Source organism: Brachyistius frenatus, unplaced genomic scaffold (assembly GCF_029030835.1).
Source record: "Brachyistius frenatus isolate BFR_SWC_R1_liver_20210118 unplaced genomic scaffold, ASM2903083v1 Contig_317, whole genome shotgun sequence".
In the NCBI taxonomy this organism is placed as follows: Eukaryota; Metazoa; Chordata; class Actinopteri; family Embiotocidae; genus Brachyistius; species Brachyistius frenatus.
Window position 1 is genome coordinate 176820 of NW_027210916.1, and position 25403 is coordinate 202222.

The 25403-nt window shown below is 43.5% G+C and overlaps 1 protein-coding gene across 2 annotated transcripts in view; it reads right to left on the reverse strand.

Annotated features, from left to right (window-relative positions):
- Positions 1-1006: 1006 nt before the first annotated feature.
- ror2 (receptor tyrosine kinase-like orphan receptor 2) overlaps positions 1007-25403 on the reverse strand; it is a 39651-nt gene continuing 15254 nt past the window's right edge. The window contains exons 2-9 of one of the 2 annotated variants that reach the window (XM_069723136.1): positions 19244-19315; positions 12255-12542; positions 12072-12102; positions 6293-6414; positions 5889-6203; positions 4697-4951; positions 3785-3990; positions 1007-3335 (exon numbers count right to left, since the gene is read on the reverse strand). In XM_069723136.1, the coding sequence (XP_069579237.1) occupies positions 1878-3335; positions 3785-3990; positions 4697-4951; positions 5889-6203; positions 6293-6414; positions 12072-12102; positions 12255-12542; positions 19244-19315 (2747 nt within the window). In that variant the 3' untranslated portion in view covers positions 1007-1877. Of the gene's footprint in view, positions 3336-3784; positions 3991-4696; positions 4952-5888; positions 6204-6292; positions 6418-12071; positions 12103-12254; positions 12543-19243; positions 19316-25403 lie in introns of both variants that reach the window. The other variant, XM_069723135.1, reaches the window with a different exon arrangement.

A 25403-nucleotide genomic window follows, 5' to 3' on the forward strand; every position in this document is an offset into this window, starting at 1 on the left:
CAGTACCGCTCGCCACCTGTAGGGGCCGCTGTTGTGCAGCTGCTGGGAGTTCAAGTACCTGCAGGTTCAGATGTAAAATGGCTGCCGCAGCCCGGAGCCTCAGTTCAACTGAGTTCCTGACAACTCGTGCATTTATTTCTTGGCCCATTTGTGAAGACTTTCTGGCAAAACCTGTGTAAAAACCTTCATTACTGAAAATATGGATGAAAGAATTACTTTATTTCGGGAAAATGTATGGTTAGGGCTCCTGAATGGACAGAAAAACACTGTACATAATAAATGTTATTATTATATTGTTATTATTATAATGGTCAAATTTCATTTCCGTGAGTGTACATTTACAGGTAAGAAACCAAATTTTAGAGTTCAAGCAATATATTCACTCAACTCAACACTAAAGCAAAAATCTATAAAAACTTCCAGCCTGCACTAGTTTGACGATTTTTGTATAAATATACTTCATATATTTTTGTATGTGTATTACCCCTCTAGCCTTACAATGTATTGTTATTTTTTATGTTCCTTACTGTTGTACTGTTCTTATTGCAATTGTATTATAACAAAACTGTGTTCCTGAGAAGTTCACCTGTCTGAATGTGTCACTGTCGGACAAACAACATCAGTTACAACAAACCGAGTCATCCTGAAATGAGCCCAGATTTAATTCCCTGGTTGGTCAGCAGGGCTCCGGATTCACATGGTGAATTTAACGAGATGTCTTTGTAAGAGTGGCTGAAGAATCGGGATGTTTTGGGCCCCGATGTCACCCGTGGAGCTACAGAACTCACCTGCGAGGTTCTCGGGGGACGTCACTTCCTCTTTGGACAATAAAGTGAGTGAGTAAAGTGTTGAAATTAGATTTAAAGTGTTTGTTGGTGGACAGCAGATCATTTCCATTATTTTATTAATTTGGTCACTACAAAGTATGTTTTTTAGTGGAACGACTGCACATTAAACTCTCTACGTGTTTAATGACACGATGTTCTTCTCACAGGGAAACACACAGTTTTACTCATATGACTTTATTTGATACTCCAATATATGGTAAGAAAAAACTGGTGGTGGTGAAAAAGGACATCAAAAATCTGTACCACTAAAGAAACACTATGAACAAAGAAAAATGCTAAAAAACAAAGGACTTAAATTACAAATCTGTACAACTGGGTCTTCAAAGTACCGACTTCATGGAAAATATATCATGTAGAATAAAAGCTTCGTCATCGGCCTGAAAATACAAACTTCAGATTCTCTGTTCTGATGGATGAAGGTCAGATCCAACATACATCTGAGTGAGTTTCACAACAACGTTTCTGTTCGTCGTACATTTACTGTTCTGTGACCGCAGCTTTCACAAACCACAGAATTAAAATCTCAAAAAAACAGCATGAAAATTGTCATAAAGGAGTTCGAGAGCCGCACATAAACACAACACAAACCTTAATTCACTTCTGGGTTGGCAACACGTCAGGCTCGGCTCTGTCTGAAGAACACCAACAGGCTGATGGGTCGTAGGTCGAGGCACTTGTACACAGGTGTATGACATCATAGGTAGGAGGCGGGGCTTCAAAATAACAGCTGGTAACAGCTTCAAAATAACAGCTGGTAAAACTGGAGAAGGCGAAAAGTCGAAGTAATGAAACCTGCGAGGGACTTCTCAAAAGTTAAGAAAAAGTCTTGTGTTGCACAGCAACGGCGAAAACATAAAACTCTTCTGATTGGAGACGTTATAAAAAGGAGGTCGACGGAGGAAATCCACCGTTCACGTGACCCGGAGGTCCGACAGGAACAAACACGGACACGCTGAAGTTCATCCGACATTAAAACATTCAGTCTCTGTAAACTGCTACCGGACGGTTCTCGCAATATTTCAGCTCCGCTTATGTGTCGGACAAGTCGATCACCAGCTCGCCGGGCTGAGGAGCCTCGCCGTCGCCTAGCAACTCCGTTTCAGGCACCGACAAGTCCCGGTTGTGGTGCGGCTCCTCGTGGGACGCCCTGTCGGCCGCGTCGTCCTCGGTGGTCTTGGAGTCGTCGTGCAGCAGAGCCGCTCGCTCCGTGGCGGACGTGTTGGACGGGGCGGTGGTGACGTAGCCCGTCGACGTGGATCCGCTGCCGCTGTGGTGAGAGCCGGCTTTGGGAACTATTTGCGGCGGGTGGTGCATCTGCTGGTGGGGCATCGCCATGGGGATCTGCATGGGGTAAAAGTTCTGCAGGTACGGGTACGCCGGCATGGGGTGGTAGCCGTTGACGGGGATGTAGAGCTGCGGGGGAACCATCGGCCGATGCATCGCACCCTTCATGGGCAGGAACTGCGGCTGGTGGAAGGGCGAGCTCTTCTTGGGGCCGGTGTAGCGCGACGCGTTGGCCGTGCTCATGCTGATGCTGCTGACCGGGCTGGTGCTGAGGGAGCTGGTCTGCGTGGTGTTGCTGGTGCCGGACGTCTGAGCGGAGCTGTTGTAATTGGAGAGGTTCTCCCAGGAGCGCAGGCGGGCGTGGACGTCCTTGAAGCGAGGCCTCCTCGCCGGGAACTCGCTCCAGCACTCCAGCATCAGCGTGTAAATCCAGGCGGGGCAGTCGTCGGGACACGGCAGCAGCTGGTGGCCGCGCACCATCTCGATCACGTCCTGGTTGGAGTAGCCGCAGTACGGCTGGAGGCCGTAGCTGAACGTCTCCCACAGCAGCACGCCGTAGGACCAGAGGTCGGAGTCGGTGGAGAACTTCCCGTACATGATCGCCTCCGGGGACATCCAGCGGATCGGGAAAGGGCTCGTCCCCATGAGGTTGTAGTAATCGGCCGAGTACACGTCCCTGAACAGACCCAGGTCCAGGATCCGGACCGTGAGCTTGTCTGAGACCAGGATGTTCCGAGCAGCCAGGTCTTTGTGGACGACCTGGTGGCTGGACAGGTACTCCATCCCGGCAGCGATCTGGGTGATGACGTGCAGGAAGTCGGCCTGCTCCAGCGTGGACTTCACCGTCTTGTCGTCGTCCGAGCTGCCGACGTCCGAGTTGGGCGAGCGCATCACCAGGTACTCGTGCAGGTCTCCGAGGCCGGAGTAGGTGAAGATCATGCTCATCGGCTGCTCTTTGATGACGACGCCCAGCAGACACACCACGTTCTGGTGCTGCAGGTGAAAGCGCAGCATGGCCTCGTGGCGAAACTCCTCGCAGAGCGCCACGTCCACTTTGTCCTTCAGCGTCTTGATGGCCACCACCTGCGTCTGCTCGCCGGGGGCGGTGCCGTACAGGTGGCCCTTGTAGACCTTGCCGAAGCGGTCCTCGCCGAGCTCCTCCATAAATCGCACCGCCGACATGTTGATCTCCCGCAGCTTGGCCTGCAGCCGCAAAGGAAGCAGAACCAACAGTTAAACACTCAACCTGCCGTCCTGCTGCGGCTCTGCTGCAGACGGACGTTGGAGTTTGGGAAACAGATGCAAAACATTTAAGGTTTGTCAAACATCCAAACAACACACAGGAATTTATATCTACGATTTGAATCACAGTAGATTCACCCTGTTTCATTTACAGTAATTCACCCCGAGCGCGTGCTTGCAGGTGCGTGACCAGTGAACTGAGGGGCAGCTGAAGTGTCAGACATCCTGAAGTGCACTACAGACCACAGATACACTGATTGCATCGTTGTGAACTGAAGTTCGAGGTATCTGGAGGTGAAACCTGCATTATTATAACTGCGTTTACGACAAGGTTAAAAGTCTTTATTATTCCAGTTGATGGTGCAAATCTCCGCTCATTTATTCTGCGTTATTTCTGTGGCCGGTGTTACCTGGTGCTTCTGCTGGTTGAGGAGGGTCAGCTCCACGTCCTGGCTGGGGGAGCCGCTGAGCTGGCAGCGAGGCGGCGTGTCGGTCGAATCCTTCTGCTTATTGCGACACGTGCACACCAAGGAGAAGAGGCAGGCGATGACCAGAGGGATGGCGATGGCAGGGATGAGGATGAACAGGATCTCCTTCCTGGGGTTCACTGGAGGCTCTGGACAAACGTGAGGTAACGGCAGGTTAACGACGCAGCTCAGAGGGAGACGTCAGTCAGCTGAGAACAACATCACCACATTAAGAGACACATCAGTTAGCAAATCAAAGAATCACCAGAAAACCTACAGATACGTTGATATCTACGAATCAAAAGTCAAACAAAGAGACACGGTCAGAGTGAGAAAGAACGAAGATGCTCTGAGGAGCTGAGGAAGTTCAGAGGTGAAGCTCTTCCTCACTGGAGGACAAACAGGCATCAATACAACAACATAAATGAATAAAAGTGCATTAATAACAAACAGTCTGTGTCTGCTGATCCATAAAACTGCTTCTGACTGAGCTGCGATACATCAGCTGTCCAGAGACATTAGCAGCTATTAAATGTCCATTCGTCCATCATTTACTTCACCGGAACAGCTGGAGTCCATCAGAGAGACAGACAGACAGACAGACAGACCTCCTCGCTCTCATTCACACCCACAGGCAAGTTAGAATCACTGATCAACCCGACATGCATGTTGGTGTCAGGAAGCACAGAAAGGCCGTGGCCCCCGCCGAGACCTCGCTGAGGGGCGACACGGCACCGCAATGCCATCGGTTCCAGGACATCGTTCAGCATCTTTAAATCCTCTGCAGGAGTTCATCCAGCTGACGGGCTGGTTGGAAGTTTGGTGGAAATGTTTCAAGGTGGCGGCGGTACTTACTGCAGGGGTGGATGTCACAGAGGTCCACCCGGACCTGGGGGTCCAGGGTGAAGCACCACGGCGCCTGCATCTGTCCTCCGGGGTTCCGACAGAAGTTGTGGCTGCCCCACAGCTCGGGGTAGTCCTGGGGCAGGTGGTGGCTGTGAGGGTACTGAGCGCTCCACGGCTGGCAGTGCTGACCCGATCTGGTGACGCTGACGGTGCCCCGGTACTCCGCCCCACTTCCGTTGTAGCAGCTGTGGTCGGCGGGGGAATCTGTGGAGCAGGAGGTCCGAGGTCAGTACGGAGACGTCCAGAACAGAACAGTTCTACCGGGAGGTGACTCCACCGAGGCTCGGAGTCGACCCGTCGGGGGTCTGTGGGGATGTTACGGTGGTTCTGGTTCTGCTCCACGACTCCATAAACACTGTGTCCAACAGGATGACTGCTATCTGCTCTCTGCTCTCTGCTGTCATTCTGTGGTCTGTCAACATTAACCTTTACTGCCATCTAGTGGCTGTTCACATGTTTGATATTTAGTAAGTATTGTATAATATTCTTAGCACGTTGTATTATTTTCTTAAATGTTTGTTTTTTTTGGACACCTGACCTCACCAGACCAGAACCAAACAACCCGGCAGACTTCTCAGTATGTTTTTCCTTCATCTTCTACAAAATACATCTCTTCAATAAACTTCAATTAAAAGTGTATTAATGGCAAAAAAGTGGAACAACGGATCTCCACTAGATGAATGAAATGAAAATAATTATTAGATTCTGATCTGCTCCAATCTGAAAACACAAATGTCTCATCGGAGGTAATCGGCTAAAGTTCAGCTCTATATTATATTATATTATATTATATCTATTGTTTACTGACACTGAAACGCTGCATTTAGGAACTGCATCACGTTTGGGATGTGGTTCTGGGACACAGAGACCCCGAGTACCCAGAGACACAGAGACAGAGACCCAGAGACCCAAAGACACAGAGACACAGAGACACAGAGACACAGAGACACAGTCTCCCATCCAGACTCCTGCTGCTGGTTCAGGTAACAAATTCACTTTGGTTCTGATCCGGTTTAAAATCCCTTTGTGTCTGAGGTCTCAGTGTTTGTGTGTTGGAGACGTCTGTGATGTTTCCTTCTCTCTAACCATCACAGTGTTCAGTGTTCTCTATCGATGTGTGCGTGACACCACGTCCACCTACATGAACCCAGTTTATCTGCCGGCACTCCGATCCTCATGCAGGACGCGGCGTCCGTTGTTCCGGGCCGCGGCAGCAGGTGGCAGCGTGGGAGCTCCAGCTGCATGAGGATCATGGGGTTGGAGCGGGCGATGGAGTACTCCGAGTGGCACAGGTCGTTCTCCAGGGCCTCGCACTCATCCCGGCAGAGCTGGCGCCGGCGGGGGCCCCTGGAGCCCTCGTCACACAGCGGGAAGACGTAGTAGCAGAAGGAGGGGATGGCGAAGCGGGAGCACTGATCCGACAGGTGGGTGGAGGTGCCGATCATGGTGAAGGCAGCTGGAAGGGAGGAAGAGGAGGGATGTACGTGAAGCTGTTTCTGAGGCGCTGAGTCAGAACGACCCTCCGTTAGTGACCCGCGTCCTCACCTGTGATGCGGTTCTCGCTCTCGCCCTGCATCTGCAGAGACTCCACGTAGATGCTCTGGTTCCCGATGAATCGAGCGCAGGCGATGCCTCGGTACGGCTGGCAGAAACCTTTATCACGCGACCTGCTGAGAAAAAACACGCCACACTTTTTAACAACGCCGACATGTTGACCAGGATGAGACGGAGTCAGCTGACTGGAGAGTCACGGAGCTGCAGTCAGAGGACCAAACCATCTGGGAACAGGATGTTCTGGAAAGCTGCGTCACTTTTATGTCGTTTTTTTGTAACTTTTATCTCTATTAACATCATAAACTAAATCTTTTCAAACAAAACTGACTTTATTAACAACAACAATATCTCCTCATTTCCAACCAGAAAGTCTCTGCTCCTGTTTTCATCACCAAATAAAACTCTGTTCACGGAAGAGCTTTTAGGAACTTTTATCTCCACGGTTCTCTCAGTTCAATAAATACATAAAAAAAAGATTAGTGCTAAAATATTTCTGTGACGTGCAGCATGATTATAATCACAGGAAGTGATTACACATTTATTTCTTTATCAGGTGGTGCAATTTTTTTAATTCACGCAATTATACGCAAAAAACTCACTTAAACTCCACAAATTACATCGGCATTTTTGGAAGAAATCCACCACAAATCAAACATTTTTGATCGCAACAATCACAAAAGACTTCAGTGAAATCCTGCACGGACCGATTACACAGCAGATCACTGCAGCATCTCGTTGTTACACACTAACTACAGTAAATAACATGTTTCATGTATGTGGGTCTGATGCTGACATGTGATAAAAGTTACATAACAGTATATAATCGCCGATGTGGTGAAAACTTGATGACGTTCACCATCTGAATCACAGACAGCTTCATGTGGACTCATGAATGAATCTGTGTTTCACTCACACATGTTTGATGGTGACAACATGACTTCCTGCTACAGGTCCTGAACACAACCTGACCCCCATCAGGATCCACTCCGGGGTCTCCAGAACAAACCTCGTCACACATTACATTTAGCCGACGCTTTTATCCAAAGTGACTTACAACACACCGATGGTACACCATCGGGAGCAATTTTAGGGTTCAGCGGCTCAAGGACACTTAGGCATGTGGACAGGAGGAGCTGGGGATTGAACCACCAACCTTCCGATTAGTGTGCAACCCACTCTACCGACTGAGCCACAGCCTCTCACCAACACACTGAGACACGAGAACCGGTCAGCTGACCTTCAACACTTCACTGTTACAGTTCATTTATCAAAACTGCTAAAACACGAGTTCACCGCTGGAGATATGAACATGGATATGACTGGTGACAACAAACAAACACACAAATACACAAACAACAGAAATATACACACACACACACACACACACACACACACACACACACACACACACACACACACACACACACACACACACACACACACACACACACACACACAACCAGCCAGCCAGCCAGCCAGCCAGCCAGCCAGCCAGCCAGCCCCTCCTCAGAAGACCTGGCGTCTCTCTGGGCTGCTGGCTCAGCTCTGTTCTGTACAGGAAGTTGTTCTGGTTAAACCGACGGATCTGAAAGTGTTTTCTAACCGGGCTCTTTGCTCGGGTCATTCACATGTTCTGTTTGTGCTGGGTTTAGTGTCCCGGGCCAGATTTACGTCTTTATCCACAACATAAATAGGCTGAGTCCGGGAGGGGGGGGTAATGTAGGTTTGCACGCTCTCTGACATAAAACTGCTCAGAGTGATGAGCTGCTCCTTCAACAAACCCACAATCACACCGATGATCTCATTCTGCTGCTGAACAAATACTCACAACGACTCCTGTTGTCCATTTAATTCTGCTCTTAACAACAGAACTTTCATTCAGCCGGTTCTGGTTCAAAGTGCTTTTGATCCAGCATAGGGTTATATGTACTATTAATACAAGAAGGTTTCCAACTCCTTTATCAGCTTTGATCAGTCAACTCTAGAAAGGAGGTGGAAAGATGTTCCTCCAACATATAAATAAATCTTAATTTAAAAAAGGACAAACTCTCTGAGGCCGTGGGCCAAAAATAAACCTTTATGTTGTGTGAAATTACATTCCATTAAAACTTCATACAGTTTGCAGAACATTTTAATTATCAAATAAAATATAAGAATAACTAAAACACGACTCTTTAATCTGCATAATTGTAATTTCATTATTTTTGCAAAAAACAGTTGTCTTGCCAATTCTTTCTTAATTTTCTCTCGTCAGTTTGTCATTTCTCAGCTAAAAGTCAGTGAGATGAGCATCAGCAGGAGAGACGACCATCTTTCTTCATAGATAAGACAATAATAATAATAATAATGTCATTTAATAGGGAAGATGAACAGCACTGCGTTGGAAACTAACGGTTGGTAGACATTAGCTGTCGGCTGCTGTGCTTTAATGACATGCAGTCGTCCAGAGGCCGACCGACCGCTGGGAGTCCAACCAACTGAGGCAGAGCTCATACAGCTTTATACTTCTTCTCCTTGTTCCTGTTTGAGTCCCTCTGTGGAGGAACATCATAAATCACCGTGTTTGCACTCTATAATTAAACTGCATCAGTATTAACATGCGCTCTGTTCTCAGCAGCTCTTCACCAACTCTTCTCTCCATGTCATTCTGTGCACCAATGGGACGACAGCAACATGGTGCTTTTGTTACAAAAACTTTCCAAGAACAGAATGAACTCTGAGACATTTAACACGTGATATAATGGCATTCTAAAAGAGCTGTGAATAATTCCGTTATCAGATGTAACAGGTAGCTTTTGTACATAAAATATAATTGAATATGTTTAATCTATCTTTAAACCATGTTTAATCTGGGTTTAAACCATATTTAACATAGATTTAAACCATATTTAATCTGAGGTTGAAACCATATTTAATCTGAGGTTTAAACCATGTTTAATCTACCTTTAAACCATGTTTAATCTGGGTTTAAACCATATTTAATCTAGGTTAAACCGTATTTAACGTAGGTTTAAACCATGTTTAATCTAGGTTCAAAACATATTTAATCTAGGTTTAAACCATATTTAATCTGAGGTTTAAACCATATTTAATATAGGTTTAAACCATATTTAATCTAGGTTTAAACCATATTTAATCTGAGGTTTAAAACATGTTTAATCTAGGTTTAAATCATGTTTAATCTAGGTTTAAACCCTATTTAATCTAGGTTTAAACCATGTTTAATCTGGGTTTAAACCATGTTTAATCTGGGTTTTAACCATGTTTAATCTAGGTTAAACCATGTTTAATCTAGGTTTAAACCATATTTAATCTAGGTTTAAACTGTATTTAATCTAGGTTTAAACCATATTTAATGAGAGGTCTAAACCATGTTTAAACCATATTTAATATAGGTTGAAACCATGTTTAATCTAGGTTTAAACCATATTTAATCTAGGTTTAAACCATATTTAATCTGAGGTTTAAACCATGTTTAATCTAGGTTTAAACCATATTTAATGAGAGGTTTAAACCATGTTTAAACCATATTTAATCTAGGTTTAAACCATGTTTAATCTAGGTTTAAACCATATTTAATCTAGGCTTAAACCATATTTAATCTGAGGTTTAAACCATGTTTAATCTAGGTTTAAACCATATTTAATCTAGGTTTAAACCATATTTAATCTCAGGTCTAAACCATGTTTAATCTAGGTTTAAACCGTATTTAATCTGAGGTTTAAACCATGTTTAATCTAGGTTAAATCATGTTTAATCTAGGTTTAAACCATATTTAATCTAGGTTTAAACCGTATTTAATCTAGGTTTAAACCATATTTAATGAGAGGTTTAAACCATGTTTAATCTGGGTTTAAACCATGTTTAATGAGAGGTTTAGACCATATTTAATCTGGGTTTAAACCATATTTAATCTAGGTTTAAACCGTATTTAATCTAGGTTTAAACCATATTTAATGAGAGGTCTAAACCATGTTTAAACCATGTTTAATCTGGGTTTAAACCATGTATAATCTGGGTTTAAACCATGTTTAATCTGGGTTTAAACCATGTATAATCTGGGTTTAAACCATGTATAATCTGGATTTAAACCATGTTTAATCCGGGTTTAAACCATGTTTAATCTGGGTTATCTGGAACAAAGTAATATGTCTCTTTTGATTAAATATAAAGATAAACATAAATACAGTACATATTCAAATGTAAAGTCCTTCTATCTTCTCAGTGCCTCCCAGAACAACAACAAAGCCCCCCCCGCCCCCCACGGATAGAAGACCATAAAGGAGCCATATGTTTGAGGTACCTGGAGGAGGCGGTCTGACTGAGGACATGAATCAGCGCTCACAGCCGGCCTGTCCAAACCACCGGCTGGTGTCTGACTGTTGGAGGAGGAATCTGATCTGAGCTTCATCCCAGTGAGTCAAAGCCACAAGAGAAGCTGCCGGTCCGGCTGCCCGCATCACTCAGTCCTGCATAACAAACACTCGCCACCATCTCTAATAGTCAGTCAGAGAGCTGGAGGTATGACTGCTGGCTGACATGTCTTTGCATGCCCACCTGAGCTTTGAGCAGACACTTCTAACACTGCCAACATGCATCAGTCCCTCTGAACCCAACAAACTGAATGACCCACAGGTTCCTGCAGCCGAGTATTGATGAGGTCATCATGATCCCCGCTTACTCACAAAATGCTGACACCTCAAAAACATTTGGGCCCACTGCTTGAACAAACTGTCACACAAGCTTTTATTTCATCTCTAGATTATTGTAACTCATTCAAACACAATCAAGAGATCTGACGTGAGATGCAGCAGCAACCCTCCTCACCCAAACAAAAATGAGAGCTCATCAATTCTGTTCCAGATTCTTCTTCACGCTAAAATTAGAACCGATTCTCAGATTTTACTGATAACTTTTGAGACCAATTGTGGACATTTCAGATCAGCCGGTCCGTTCCTCTCTACAGGCACCACTCACCTCCAGCTGAGACAATAGACCCTTTGTTTGCTTCAGTTTATTCTGCATTTGGGTCTCCTCTGTGACGAGTTCACAGTGAGGCGCTCCACATTGTTTTTAGATCACTCTCAAAACCTACTAAGAGTGCCTTTGCAGTGTTTGATCCTTTTAATTTCCTGATGCTTCTCTTTGTCATGCATGTAGTGTGTGTTTGTCACATGGTACATCACCAGCTGGTCAAACTACATAAACACAAACAAAATGAGCCCAGTCCACACAGAGCAAAGTGTTATCAAGAGTTTCACATTGGTAGCACGTATCTGTTGTCCATGACAACACACACAAAGCAACACATCATACAACCAGTAGCTCCGCCCCCAGAGATCTGATTGGTCAACTGAACATCTGGAACAAATCATCATGACATCACACCCTGTTCATCACGAGAAATATCCCTCCACCTCCTCAATGGGAAAATAGAATTAGAGTAGAGTTTCATATAATATGTAATATAATGTAGTTTCTACTTGTTATAGATCTATTAAATGACCCATTTGGTGAAGTCGGGTCTCTTTTGGTCCTTTTTGGTCGCTCTGAGCACCCGTACCGTAACACCACGGATAGTCACGCACTTACAATCCTAGAGGAGGCTAGCTGGACCGGTTTGGTTTGAACACATGACACGGAGCTAAAATGTTAAAATGTCATCAAAAAATATGTTAATCTACAAATTATCAAATGATGAGAATGTCTTCAATTTTGACTCCTTTGATTTATGACAAACACACAAATGCACAGACGGTGTTACACTTACGGTTCATCTGGACCGTGTGTCGGCATCTGTCCTGTAAACACAAAATTAAACAGAAATAAACAAGAATGCATATTAAGCAGCGACCTTCATCATCATCATCATCATCATCAATGAGAGTTTTTACAAGCTGTCTGAGAGCCTCTGGTTCCTCTGAGACTGTGTGGTGATAAATGTGAAGCTCACCCAGTTTGACATAAAGGACGCCGGTGGCGGAGATGACCTTCAGTGAGTTGGAGGCGACACACTGATAGTAGCCCGTGTCCGTGGTGTCCAGGTCCTGGATGCGCAGCTTGGATCCCGCCTCCGTCTTGCGGATGGTGATGCGTCCCTGCTCCTGGACCACCGGGGCGTCGTTCTTCAGCCAGCGGATGGACGGTCGAGGGTTTCCCGTCACTTTGCAGTGCAGCGTGGCCGTCTGGCCCTGGAAGTGGGTGATGTTGTTGACCGGCTCCTGGAACTCCAAGAAGTAACCTGGAAGAGGTGAAACACAGAAGGGTGAAAGGTAAAAGGAAAGGTAAAGTGGGGAGAAGAGCAGCTCAGCTGCTCCATTCATGCTTCAACATGATTAGCTCATTCTTTAGCAACTTCCAATCATATTCATGTGGGTGTAAAACAGCCTGTAACTGTGCTAATGATCCATCTCAGGGTGAAAGGTAAACAACAAGGGTTAGAGTTAAGTAAGTAGCTGCTGTGGTGTGAAGGAGTAAACATATGACTTCAAAGTCAATCTAAGTGGCTCTGAACTCGTCTTAACGTGCTTTCTTCTGATGTGTGGTTGCCACGGTAATGTGCCACCTGACTTCCTTCTGTGTCCGAATCATAAACTGGATATAAAAGTGTTCGTAGCTTCAGGTCTGTAAAATGGCTCCGATCCAGAAGTGTCTTCAGCTGCAATACCAGCGAGTGCCACTAGAGGTCGGCTCCAAAAAGCCTCCGGCTCCATAGACTCCCATTCAACTTCTCTCATCAAATCCAAAGTGAATAAAATGTGTCCATCAGTTATCTCGGTGTTGTTAGCTAAAGGTCACTCCTTATTAGATTTTAGATTCTAAAATGAACAACAGATGTGTTGGGACTGCCGACTGTTGTCTTTAAGAGCGTTTAGGAGTGCCCTCTAGTGGCCCTTCAGAACGGAGGGAAGGGGCGGGGCTTAACATATTAAACTAAGAAAATGGGACACCACTCCTTGTGTCAACAGTAGCCGCAATACTCCAAAGTAAATTATTAATAAGTTTGTAAGTCTCAGAAATTTGATTATTTAATTTATGGAAATTTACAGTAGGATGACAAAATAGTGCATCTCAGAGAATTTACTATTAATGCTCAAACCAAAAGACTTCATTCAACCCGTTTGAATCAGAATTAGATTTATTATCTCAAAGCTGCACTTTTTGATTACAAAAATATTCTTGAAAAATATCTATATTTATTTTATAGACCATTTTTCATGTGTTGCTTCAGTTTCAGCAAAACATTCTTCTACCTCTCTGGTTGGAGGGTCACTGAACCTCCATCCCTAAAAGAAACGGGACACCCGACCCGACACCAGCACACGCTAACCGGAGGGGCGGGTCTAAGAAGAGGAGTTGGGATTGGACCGGAGCCTTTATGTCCTCAGAAAACCTGGAAAACACATGAGTGGGTCAGAACAGAGTCGTCATATTAAATGAAATGCCGACTGATCCAAGGGCTTCTGTTTCATTCATCTTCAGGACGGCACAGCTTGGTACTCCCTGAAAGTCCTTTATTACCGTCTGTGTCCCTTTTAATTGTTGCTTGTGCTGGACCGTAAAAGTTGAGGCATCTTCAGCCGGTAACCATGGAGACCTCCTGAGGAACGGGACAACAAAGTACCACCGGGATCCGTTTGGGCTTCTGCCCAGCAGGGAGACGCAGCAGCATCGTCTCTATTCATACCCTTTATTTGGGTTATAATCTCAACAAGGATAAATATATATATAAAACTAGAGAAAGAAATCATTTTACTTCAAGAGTTTGAGACCAGCACACTGAGCGACCCACTTTCTTTCCCTCCACTACCAACGCCTGCTCTCCCTCCAGTGTTTATTTGTGCAGTGAGAGGCAGGATGGGAGAGCGGCCGACTGCAGATGAAGCGAAGCTGGATGAACGGCCTGCGTAACCACAGAAAGAGAAAGAAAGATGTAAACAGGGACCGAGGCGTCAGCAGGCCCGACAGAGCGTCCTCGTTCCAGTTTCCTCTCTCAGAAGATCCTGGCTGCTCAACAGCTGCTGATCCAGACCGCCTGTTATTTCCTTTTATTTAGACTGATGATAATCAGAGGGGAGAGAGCAGCTCACAGTTCGGTTCATACCTGCTTCTAACTACTGGCCATGTAGCAACTAAACATCTTCATGTATTTAATATGATCAACAACGAGGTTATGTTCAGTCTGCCATCCCAAATCCCATTCTTGTCATATCCAGATTGGATCCAGAAATTTGTCTCTGTCCGGACGCTCTGCTGACTTCAGTGATAACATCATGAACATCCAAACTATTTAGTACGCCAGAAAAATATTTATTATGTCTCAATATGTTCAACGTAGGACGCCACAAAGTACCAGGATGTTCTACTACATCCGGTTGTATTCTGCAGTCTGCAGGTCAGCGTGATACTCTCAACTCAACTTTATTTATAAAGCCTGCAGCCCAAAGTGCTTCACATTGGAGCAACATACATACACACACACACACACACACACACACACACACACACACACACACACACACACACACACACACACACACACACACACACACACACACACACACACAAAAGCAAAGAGCCAAACAAAACAAGAAATAAGGTCAAACTTGTAAGAATATAGGTTAAATGAACTGAAGAAATTCAAATTGCAACAATAAAAACGTTATAAGAATCAATTATTAAAATTCAGGAAAGTAAAGAAAAACACAGAGGATAAAAACAATAATTAAATACTCTGGATGTTCTGACCAATAATCCTCTGCAGCGGGAGATTGGTCACATCGACTGAGCTGCAGAGACAGAAGCTCCGCCCACAAAAAGAAGAAGAAGAAGGAGAAGAATTAAAAGGAAGCGTACTACGGACAGAAGCTGAAATGAACTGTCTGCTGACACCTCCATGTTAGAAAGCCGCATCACCGGCGTACATTGTTACCATGGCAACCCATGCAGGTAGGTTGGTGATGTCTGGACACACCAAATCTGATTTGTTCACTTATAAATAACTGTGAGGACAGTCTGTCCTGAAGCCATAGATATCACGGTCATCACTTCTATTACACAACTATAACTCCACTGACCTCCCAGCTGACATCTGACTCATCACCATTCAAACATATAACTCATTACTCATTTATGTGAAAGAGGAGCTAATGGTCCATTAATAAGAGACTTGCTGTCAAACAGATCTGCAACTCACCAAATTAAACAGCAGACTGTTTGATTTTCCAGCAGAACTAAAGTCCTGCGGTGATTTATTGCTGCTCTTCGGTCGGTCGGTGTGACGGTGCCACTCAGTGGTGCCACGGTGAAGCAGGAATGTTTGGACACATGTACACTCCTCCTGGAGGATCCCTGCAGATTACTGTATAAGGGAATAGAAGGACCGGTCGGGCTGCAGAGACACCGATATAAACACACACACACACACACACACACACACACACACACACACACACACACACACACACACACACACACACACACACACACACACACACACACACACACACACACACACACACACACACGCGTGCGCTCAGGAGTTCCGTGGCGCTTTGTACCATCGGCATCTGGAACAGCAGCCTGTTCGCGTCATGGAAAAACAGATATGTGTGGCCAACTTCTCATCGTGGCACCGCGGAGTGATGATGTCACCACGCAGTGCTTTAATTAAAAAGTCTTCAGCCTTCATCTGAGCGCTGAAACTCTCTGAGTGAGTGTGGACATGAAGGGCAGGTAGAGGAAAGGAACCAGCTGACACACATCAGCGGTTAAAGGACTCGAAACAAACACGAAGGCCTGAGTCATTACGACATGAACACATCACTCCGTTCCCCTTTTCAAACATTAAAATCCTGCAAAACACTCAGATTCCCATCCAATACTGCTGCCATCATCTTCAGCTTTTCATGCCTCGTACAGCTGACTTGTTTCTTCCCTTTGCATCATATTTATAATCAGTATTAGTTCTTTACATCAGCTGTATAAACGTCTTCATCAAACTCATCAAGCTCCACCCCCTCAAGTCATTATGCAAATCAAGTGTAGAGCTTCAGGTCACACCGAGCATCAACCATCAGTGATGTCATCGTTGGTTTGTGAACATTATCAGTCCTCCAGTTCAGATTCTGTCCGTCACCATCTTTGCTAGTTCGGAGCGGTTTGGAGCAGGAAGTGACCATATTTGGACGAGCTGGGGGAGGAGCCATGGGGGAGTCTATGGAGGCCTGGAAGCTACGAACTCTTTTATATCCAGACTATGATCTACACCAGGGGTGTCAAACTCATTTTAGTTAAGGGGCCACATACTGCCCACTTTGATCTCAAGTGGGCCAGACCAGTAAAATCATAGCATAATAACACACACATAACAACAATATTTCTCTTTGTTTAAATCATTGGTGAAGGTTTTTGGATGATAAACCCTATTTTAAGGTCTTTCTACAATAAACTAGAAACATAAAGACCAAAAACTCAGACATCAGCCCACTGTTTATCTGCCCCGGCTCTCCTCTGCAGATTCCCTCGATTTGTGACGCGTTTGACGTCAAACGCGTCACAAAGTGAGCAGCGAGCGCTTCTTCCTCCGGAGCAGACGTTGCATTTACGCTGTTTTTGAAGCAATTACTGGATCGATTAAAAACAAAAAAAACAAAACGTTTGTACTCATAAACCTCCATATTCTCATAGAAATGCAATTTATGTCTTTCTGTAATTTTCACACTTAGCAAAGTCATCCGGCGGGCCGAGCTGGACCCCCTGGCGGGCCGGATCTGGCCCGCGGGCCGTATGTTTGACACCCCTGATCTACACCATCAGCGTGGGTCATCTTCATAGACCCAGTTAAAAGTGCAAACAAAAAGGGCCGGTCCAGATCAGAACCTCAAACCCACATTATGCCGGTATGGTTGTGAATCAACACACTACTCAGAGGTGAAAGCAGCACGTCTTCATGCAGGCTGCGCTGATTCAGACATCTTCATTCCTGGTAAAAATCCAAACTGCTCAGTGACTGAAGGTACTGGAGGCCCGGCTGTCTCATATCAAGGCTGATTGATTCGTCTTATCCCCGTTAGATAGACGTAATGAAGAGCACATTTCTCTCTGAGCTGACTCAAAGCTTCCAAAGCCCGGTCCACTCAGACCACCGGCTCAATTGTTCAAGAAACAACCTCCCAGGAAATGCAAGCCAAAATGAGTCACAGTGAACCGAACTTCACCAATGAAGACATTTGGTTGAACAGGTCCAAGGCAGCTGCTGAAGTCCGCCTGGTGTTCTGATTCAGGAGAAGGTCGAACCCGAAACACAAGGCGCACGGCTCAGGAAAACTAAAGATTAATATGATTTCAAAAGAGCAGGACCGTGACAGAAAGCAAACCAAACTGGAGCTGTTCAAGAAGGCTTAAAAGTTTTCAACAAAAGAAAACCAAACAAACGGATGCAGGAGGTACGAATTAACTTCAGGAGAAACAGACTATATTCTTAGAGGGAAACCGGCGGGAATCTGGAGCAGGACACCAGGAAACAAACGGGAAACACAGAACGCAGGGCAGACACAAACTGAACACAACGAACTGACCAAGAGGGAATCAGAACCAGGGGAATAGAGACCGATAGAGGTGATTGGAGGGTGAGGAGGGTGAGGAGGGTGAGGAGGCCAGGTAACAGAGGGACGGACAGAGGGACGAAGACGGACAGACGACCACAGCTGAACACAAGGAGAAACCAACCATCAACCATCAGTGATGTCATTGTTGGTTTGTGAACGTTATGAAGCCTCCAGTTCAGATTCCGTCACCATCTTTGCTAGTTTGGAGCAGGAAGTGACCATATTTGGACAAGCTGGGGGAGGAGCTAGCGGTGTATCTGACTGATCTGATTGGAAACCTGACGATACTACGTCCCACCCACCGATAGCTGTAACCTGACTGCACCACAGGCCTGTCAATCAAACAGACACGCCCCCCAAAACAGGTCTTCTTGAATCTTCTTTTCTAATGAATGAGGGATTATTTTCAGATGGACCTCCAGAAAACTAATAAGAAGGAGTGACTTTAGCTAACAACACCGAGATAACTGATGGACACATTTTATTCACTTTGGATTTGATGAGAGAAGTTGAATGGGAGTCTATGGAGCCGGAGGCTTTTTGGAGCCGACCTCTAGTGGCACTCGCTGGTATTGCAGCTGAAGACACTTCTGCATCGGAACCATTTTACAGACCTGGAAGCTACGAACACTTTTATATCCAGTCTGTGGTGCAGCTGCCTTTGTGGCATTAAGGGGAACATTAGTCAACTACAGAGCTGGATAGCTTTAACACATTTTTGATAATGGTACTACCACTGGTTTGAAAACAAAACTTATAAAAAAATAAAATCATATTACACAGTGGAGTAGAAATATCTACATTTTCATGCAGTTCAGAGGGGGAGAGTGTGAGTCTGGTTGTTCTGTAGCTACAGTCATCAGATGTCCCCTGACAGTGAATCTGGCTCTGTCCAATGTACAAAAGTATGCTAACCAACGATTGACTCAGGAGCACAATAGTGGTAACCAAAGTGAAATGTGAAGACTCCAGGAAACGGTGCAGAGTAACTCCACCCAGCCAATGGTAATGAAAGAACAGTTCCAGCATGTAGCTCCCCCTAACTCTCTCTACATGTATGGATTAAACAAACAACAAAAATCCAGATGTTTGTCTGGACCACAACAGCAGTGAGCGAGTGATAAAGTAACACGATTCGTCAGCCATTTGAATGCTGAAAGCTGCTTTTACAGATGACCGGACATTAAACAGACTTTACAGTGAAGTAACGGAGCAGCTAACTGTCAGGTGATGTTTGCATCACGCCTCCTGCACGCTCGACCCAGGCTCCGCCTCTCGCCTCAACCCAACAGTATTTCCAGCAGGTGACAACACGTGCTAAAACACATCTTACCTTCAGCTGTGGGAGCTGCTCCACTCTGAGCTTCAGCCAGACCGTCTGTATCCAGCGAGAGGCCAGGATCCGCTGGAGGGACAACAGTAGAGACAACAGAGTTCAGACTAAAGCCACCATAAAGACAGAAACAGGTGATCATCATCAGAGGCTGCAAGCAGAATCATAAACAATACAAAAGCATGTGAAAAAGGAACTATTTCTAGAGGAACCACATATTGAAGCTTTTTTTGTGGATGTCGGCGCAGTTCATGTAGGTGTGGAAAACTTTTTTATTAATTTGGTAAGCATCTGCAGCGCTAATAAAATCAGCACCAACGGCTGAGACCCTCAACAGTCTCAGTTTTTAAGGTATGCAAGGTGATGCATTGGAATTATGGATTAACTCAAAACTATTTGATATTTCATCATTATTTAAATGTCAAAGTGAAGAAAAAAAACTCCACCAATATGATACAAAATCAGGAGCTGGAACGATGTTGAGGAACGAGCAGAAGTAAATTATTCACACTTAAAGCTCCCGATGCAATTCGTTTATTAAGAACACTGATGAAGAGCAACGTGATGGTGTTAATAAATAAACTGATGTTGAGGTGTTAATAAATAAACTGATGTTGTGATGTTAATAAATAAACTGATTTTGTGATGTTAATACATAAACTAATGTGTTAATAAATAAACTGATGTGTGTTAATAAATAAACTGATGTTGTGATGTTAATAAATAAACTAATGTTGTGTTAATAAATAAACTGTTGTTAATAAATAAACTGATGTTGTGGTGTTAATAAATAAACTGATGTTGTGATGTTACTAAATAAACTGATGTTGTGTGTTAATAAATGAACTGATGTTGTGATGTTAATAAATAAACTGATGTTGTGGTGTTAATAAATAAACTGATGTTGAGGTGTTAATAAATAAACTGATGTTGTGGTGTTAATAAATAAACTGATGTTGTGATGTTAATAAATAAACTAATGTGTGTTAATCAATAAATTTATGTTGTGATGTTAATAAATAAATTAATGTTGTGTTAATAAATAAACTGATGTTGTGATGTTAATAAATGAACTGATGTTGTGGTGTTAATAAATAAACTGATGTTGAGGTGTTAATAAATAAACTGATGTTGTGGTGTTAATAAATAAACTGATGTTGTGGTGTTAATAAATAAACTGATGTTAATAAATAAACTAATGTGTGTTAATCAATAAACTGATGTTGTGATGTTAATAAATAAACTAATGTTGTGTGTTAATAAATAAACTGATGTTGTGGTGTTAATAAATCAACTGATGTTGTGATGTTAATAAATAAACTAATGTGTGTTACTAAATAAACTGATGTTGTGATGTTCATTAATGAACTGATGTTGTGATGTTAATAAATAAACTGATGTTGTAGTGTTAATACATAAACTAATGTTGTGATGTTAATAAATAAACTGATTTTGTGTGTTAATAAATAAACTGATGTACTGTTAATAAATAAACTGATGTTGTGATGTTAATAAATAAACTGATTTTGTGTGTTAATACACACAAATGTGGTGTTAATAAATAAACTAATGTGTGTTAATAAATAAACTGATGTTGTGGTGTTAATAAATAAACTGATGTGTGTTAATAAATAAACTGATGTTAACAAATAAACTGATGTTAATAAATAAACTGATGTTAATACATAAACTGATGTTAACAAATAAACTGATGTTAATAAATAAACTGATGTTAATACATAAACTGATGTTAATAAATAAACTGATGTTGTGGTGTTAATAAATAAACTGATGTGTGTTAATAAATAAACTGATGTTGTGGTGTTAATAAATAAACTGATGTGTGTTAATAAATAAACTGATGTTGTGGTGTTAATAAATAAACTGATGTGTGTTAATAAATAAACTGATGTTAACAAATAAACTGATGTTAATAAATAAACTGATGTTAATACATAAACTGATGTTAATAAATAAACTCTGCCCTGCACACAGTTTTTTTGCTCCCAACCTGTTTTTTTATTTTTATTTTTATGAGGAACATGTGCAATGGATACTCTGACTGCTCTGCCATCTGATTGGCTCTCCCCGGCAGCTAATCAGGCACATATGAGCGGACACAACGTATGGCTCAGTTATTAACTCGACTTGGCACCGGCTGCCGCCTTCCCAGTGATGCAGAGCATGTGCTTGACAGATGTGGGTGGTGGAGGAAATTGGTGGTGCTGAGGACGTCAATGAACAAAACCATGCAGCATTCCTTTCAGGAGCCACACGTCCCACCGTAGATCGCTGTTTAATTCAGCCACAGACCTTCAACATGAGCCGGACGGATCAGTCTGCTGAAAAAGTGTGCAGGAGAAGCAGATATATCTCTTCTCTGTCCTGGCTGTGTCTCTGAGATCATCTCCACTCTTTCCATCTGGCCAGCGTCATGCAGGCAGACAGTCCATGGAACCAACTCTGACTTTCAGATCCCCCAGTAACATCTCAACATCATCGCAGTAATGATCACAGTGCAAACAACACTGATCTCTGTAGGAGATTTCCCTTGGTTATACTGAGCCCACTGCTCCCATCTGTTATAGATCTACTGCAGGAGTCAGTCCCCAACCAAACACTGGATGGAAACAACAAAGAATTATCTGTTCCCCAAAGAATGGGAAATAAAACTGAAGAGAAAAATAAGAGCTAAACATTCTCAATCAAGTCTGCAGGCAAACGGGTCAGCTACCGACATTAAAACCTGACAGATACTCCAGTGGTTCAGTATAGCACATCCGTACAGTTGAGTGATTCACCAGTGATAGATTTAAAAAAACGAAAACAATCAAATCTGAAGTTTAAATAATGGACCAGGCTCCAAAAATACAACCCCGTTTCCTGAAAAGTTGGGACACTGTGTAAAATATAAATAAAAACAGAATGCAGTGATTTGCAAATCATATAAACCACAATTTAATTGAAAATAAACCAAAGACAACAAATCAAATGTTGAAACTGAGAAATTCGATTGTTTTATGAAAAATGTATGTAACTTTTTTAGAAACAGGGTTGTATTGAATACTACGTTTCCCACACAGCAGCAGCCAACAGCATGTTTTCATCCAGCCATCACTGCCCGATAGTTTATAATACTGACCCTGCGTTACTTGTATTAATTCTTAGAGCCAATGCTGAGCTAAATCTAGCAGGGTGCGGCGCAACAGCCTGTTAACTCCCTTTGGACTCGCTTCCAGGCTGATGAAATGGCCAGATTCACTAAACTTCCACCAGATCCTTGATTAACAATGTGCAGAGCACTGAGGCCAGCAGGTTTTAGCACTTCTGTCCAACAGACTAAACACATATTTTGAAACAATTCAGACGAGATTAATGGATTTTAAACTGAATTCAGCCTGACATCGAAAAAACAATCTAAATAAATAGAAAGACAAATGAAGAAAAGCTAAACAGAAATCAATCTATCGATACAAATCTCCAAATGGTGGAGATGCACACAGACATGCTTGCCAGAGAGATAACACTGATTTGTTTGTTTATTGGGGTTACTATGGTTACACTGAACACGGTCACACAAACAAGAATCAAACTGTCAAATAGACTTGATCAATAAAAACAAGTGAAATCAAAAGCAAGATTAAGATAACACGAAGCAGGAAAAAGTGTAGATAAAAACCGTAGTGGTTAAAGTGGAAAAGCCACAGAGAACTTGATCTATTGAAAGATGCTCAATTTATAGAAATGTTTCCATATTCATCGAGGATATCAGACATTACCTAAAATAAAAGTTGATGGGAGGTCATGACTGTGTATTATGGAGGAGTGGAGGGGAGAGGGGGGCTTCTGCATATTCACCCTGGTTAATAATAAGCAGTGGTTATTACCTCCACCCTGAAATATATATACAGACTGTGACTGTGCATTATGAAGGTGGGTATACAGCCTGATAGACTGCAGAAGTACCATCACTGTTTTAATGTTATTAAAAGTGCTATATTAATACAACGTATTATTATTAATCCAAAAGTGGGAGATAATTTTCAGAGGTGATTACAGATGTCAGATGTCACCATCTGGATTTTACAGCATCTGTAGATTTATACGACTAAATAAAAAATAAAAGCCTGAATTATAAGTGAAACAGTAAAAAGATTAATTTAACCATCAACATGTTTATTTACAGATGTGACAGACTGAAGTGTCGTCATGCAGCTCCATGTCTGATTGGTGAGTTGAGTCTCACTGCACACTCAAAAACATTTGAAATTCTCAAAAAGGTAAAACGCAGCTTTGATTTAAATGTGTTTTTCCACATAATTCCAATAATCCACATGTTTTATGCAGGATACATAAAGAGCATTGAAGTTTGAAATTCATTTTTCTAATCTTGTGCAATTTTTTTTTCTATATGTTTGAATGTGAAACACTGCATGTCATTTTTTTTTTTTGCTGCATTTCTTGTATAAAAGGTGCTTTACAAATAAAGTTTATTATCTTTATTATTAAGTGTAATTATATATCTAGCATGTCACGGCTCTCCATCACCGGTGGAACATGTCACACGTCGGTGTTTATCTACGAGTACAGAGCTGCACAATCATCTGCTGTGTTGGAAGCTTCAATGACGTCTTTATCTGAACTCCGCTTGTGTAGAAAACACAGTTCAGGGTTTTAAACTTTTATTCCCAACATATCTAAACGACACAATGATCTGCGTCCAGAGGCGCCGTGGAGCTGCCAGGTTTCTGCTCTTTCTTTCAGCGTGTGGTTTGTTTCTTCGAACACTCGTACGGTGACGTGTTGTGAACTTCCAGGGGCCCCGTCGGGGCCTCGGTCCTGTTAAGTAGCTGCTGTCAACTGCCAGCGAGCCCACTTATATAACCTGCATCCCCACAACACGGTAAACTTTGCCATATAATAAATTAGCACCACCAGAAACCACGGCGACCGAGAGTCGAGCTTCCTACAGCCGGGGTTGTGATTGATTGCATGTATCCACCGCCTCGGAAAATGAGGGACCGGAGGGGGGGCAACGGGATGCTTTTCCATGCAGAGCTGAATAAGATTGCTGGCTTCTGCATTCCTGCAGCCTGCTGCCTCGGCCATGAAAGGGCCCTTTGAGAGCGGAGAGGCCCGGCCGCGGCTCCACCGACCGGGGTTTTGACCGAGGGCCTTCTGGCACACCTCAACGCTTTCCTTCCCACTCTTGTCTCAACTGCTTGCTTCAGTGTGTGTAACCTTTGTTCATCCCCATCCTCCACCCTCCACATGCTCCGCTCTCACTTCCAGCCTCTCCTTGAGATTGCAGCGAGCAGACTGGAAGTTACAGAAACATTCAGAGGCAGAAATGATGCCGCTCGGTGAGTTAAAACCTCAATGGAGAGAAGCGAAGAACCGCAGAGTGTCAGAGGAGGAAAACATGACTGCAGACTGAACCGCTGCGTCTCTTCTCTCCAAGAATGTCGGTGGTTAATGGAGTGTTTTAAAGCTGCAGGCAGAATGATGATTTTAAAACAACATGTAGGGAGCATGTGGCGAAGTGCCGTCGTTAATGACGCGCAGCGCTCTGAGCTACTGCAAACTGCTGACCAGCTCGTATGGGCTCATCTCTCCGGGTTACAGTCACATACGTACATCATGTTTCTTCCGTTGACCGTACCAGCTGAGAAACTGGACTTATAACACGGTGAAGAACTGATATCTGACAGTTCATCGCCTCCTTTTAGGAACCAAACTTGGATCCACGGAGGAAGACACCCAGTACAGAAGAGTTTTTGGACAAATAAACGTGTTCATCAGTATCTGATGAGAGGAAGCTGCAGTCAGCTGTTAGAAACCTGAAGATGGACCAGAACAACGACCAGATGTGGGGTTAGAAACCAAGCAGCAACCAGCAGTGACGTCACCCGCTGGTTTGTGACAAAAACAATCTTCTTGAATCTTCTTTTCTAATGAATGAGGGATTATTTTCAGATGGACCTCCAGAAAACTAAGAAGAAGGAGTGACTTTAGCTAACAACACCGAGATAACTGATGGACACATTTTATTCACTTTGGATTTGATGAGAGAAGTTGAATGGGAGTCTATGGAGCCGGAGGCTTTTTGGAGCCGACCTCTAGTGGCACTCGCTGGTATTGCAGCTGAAGACACTTCTGC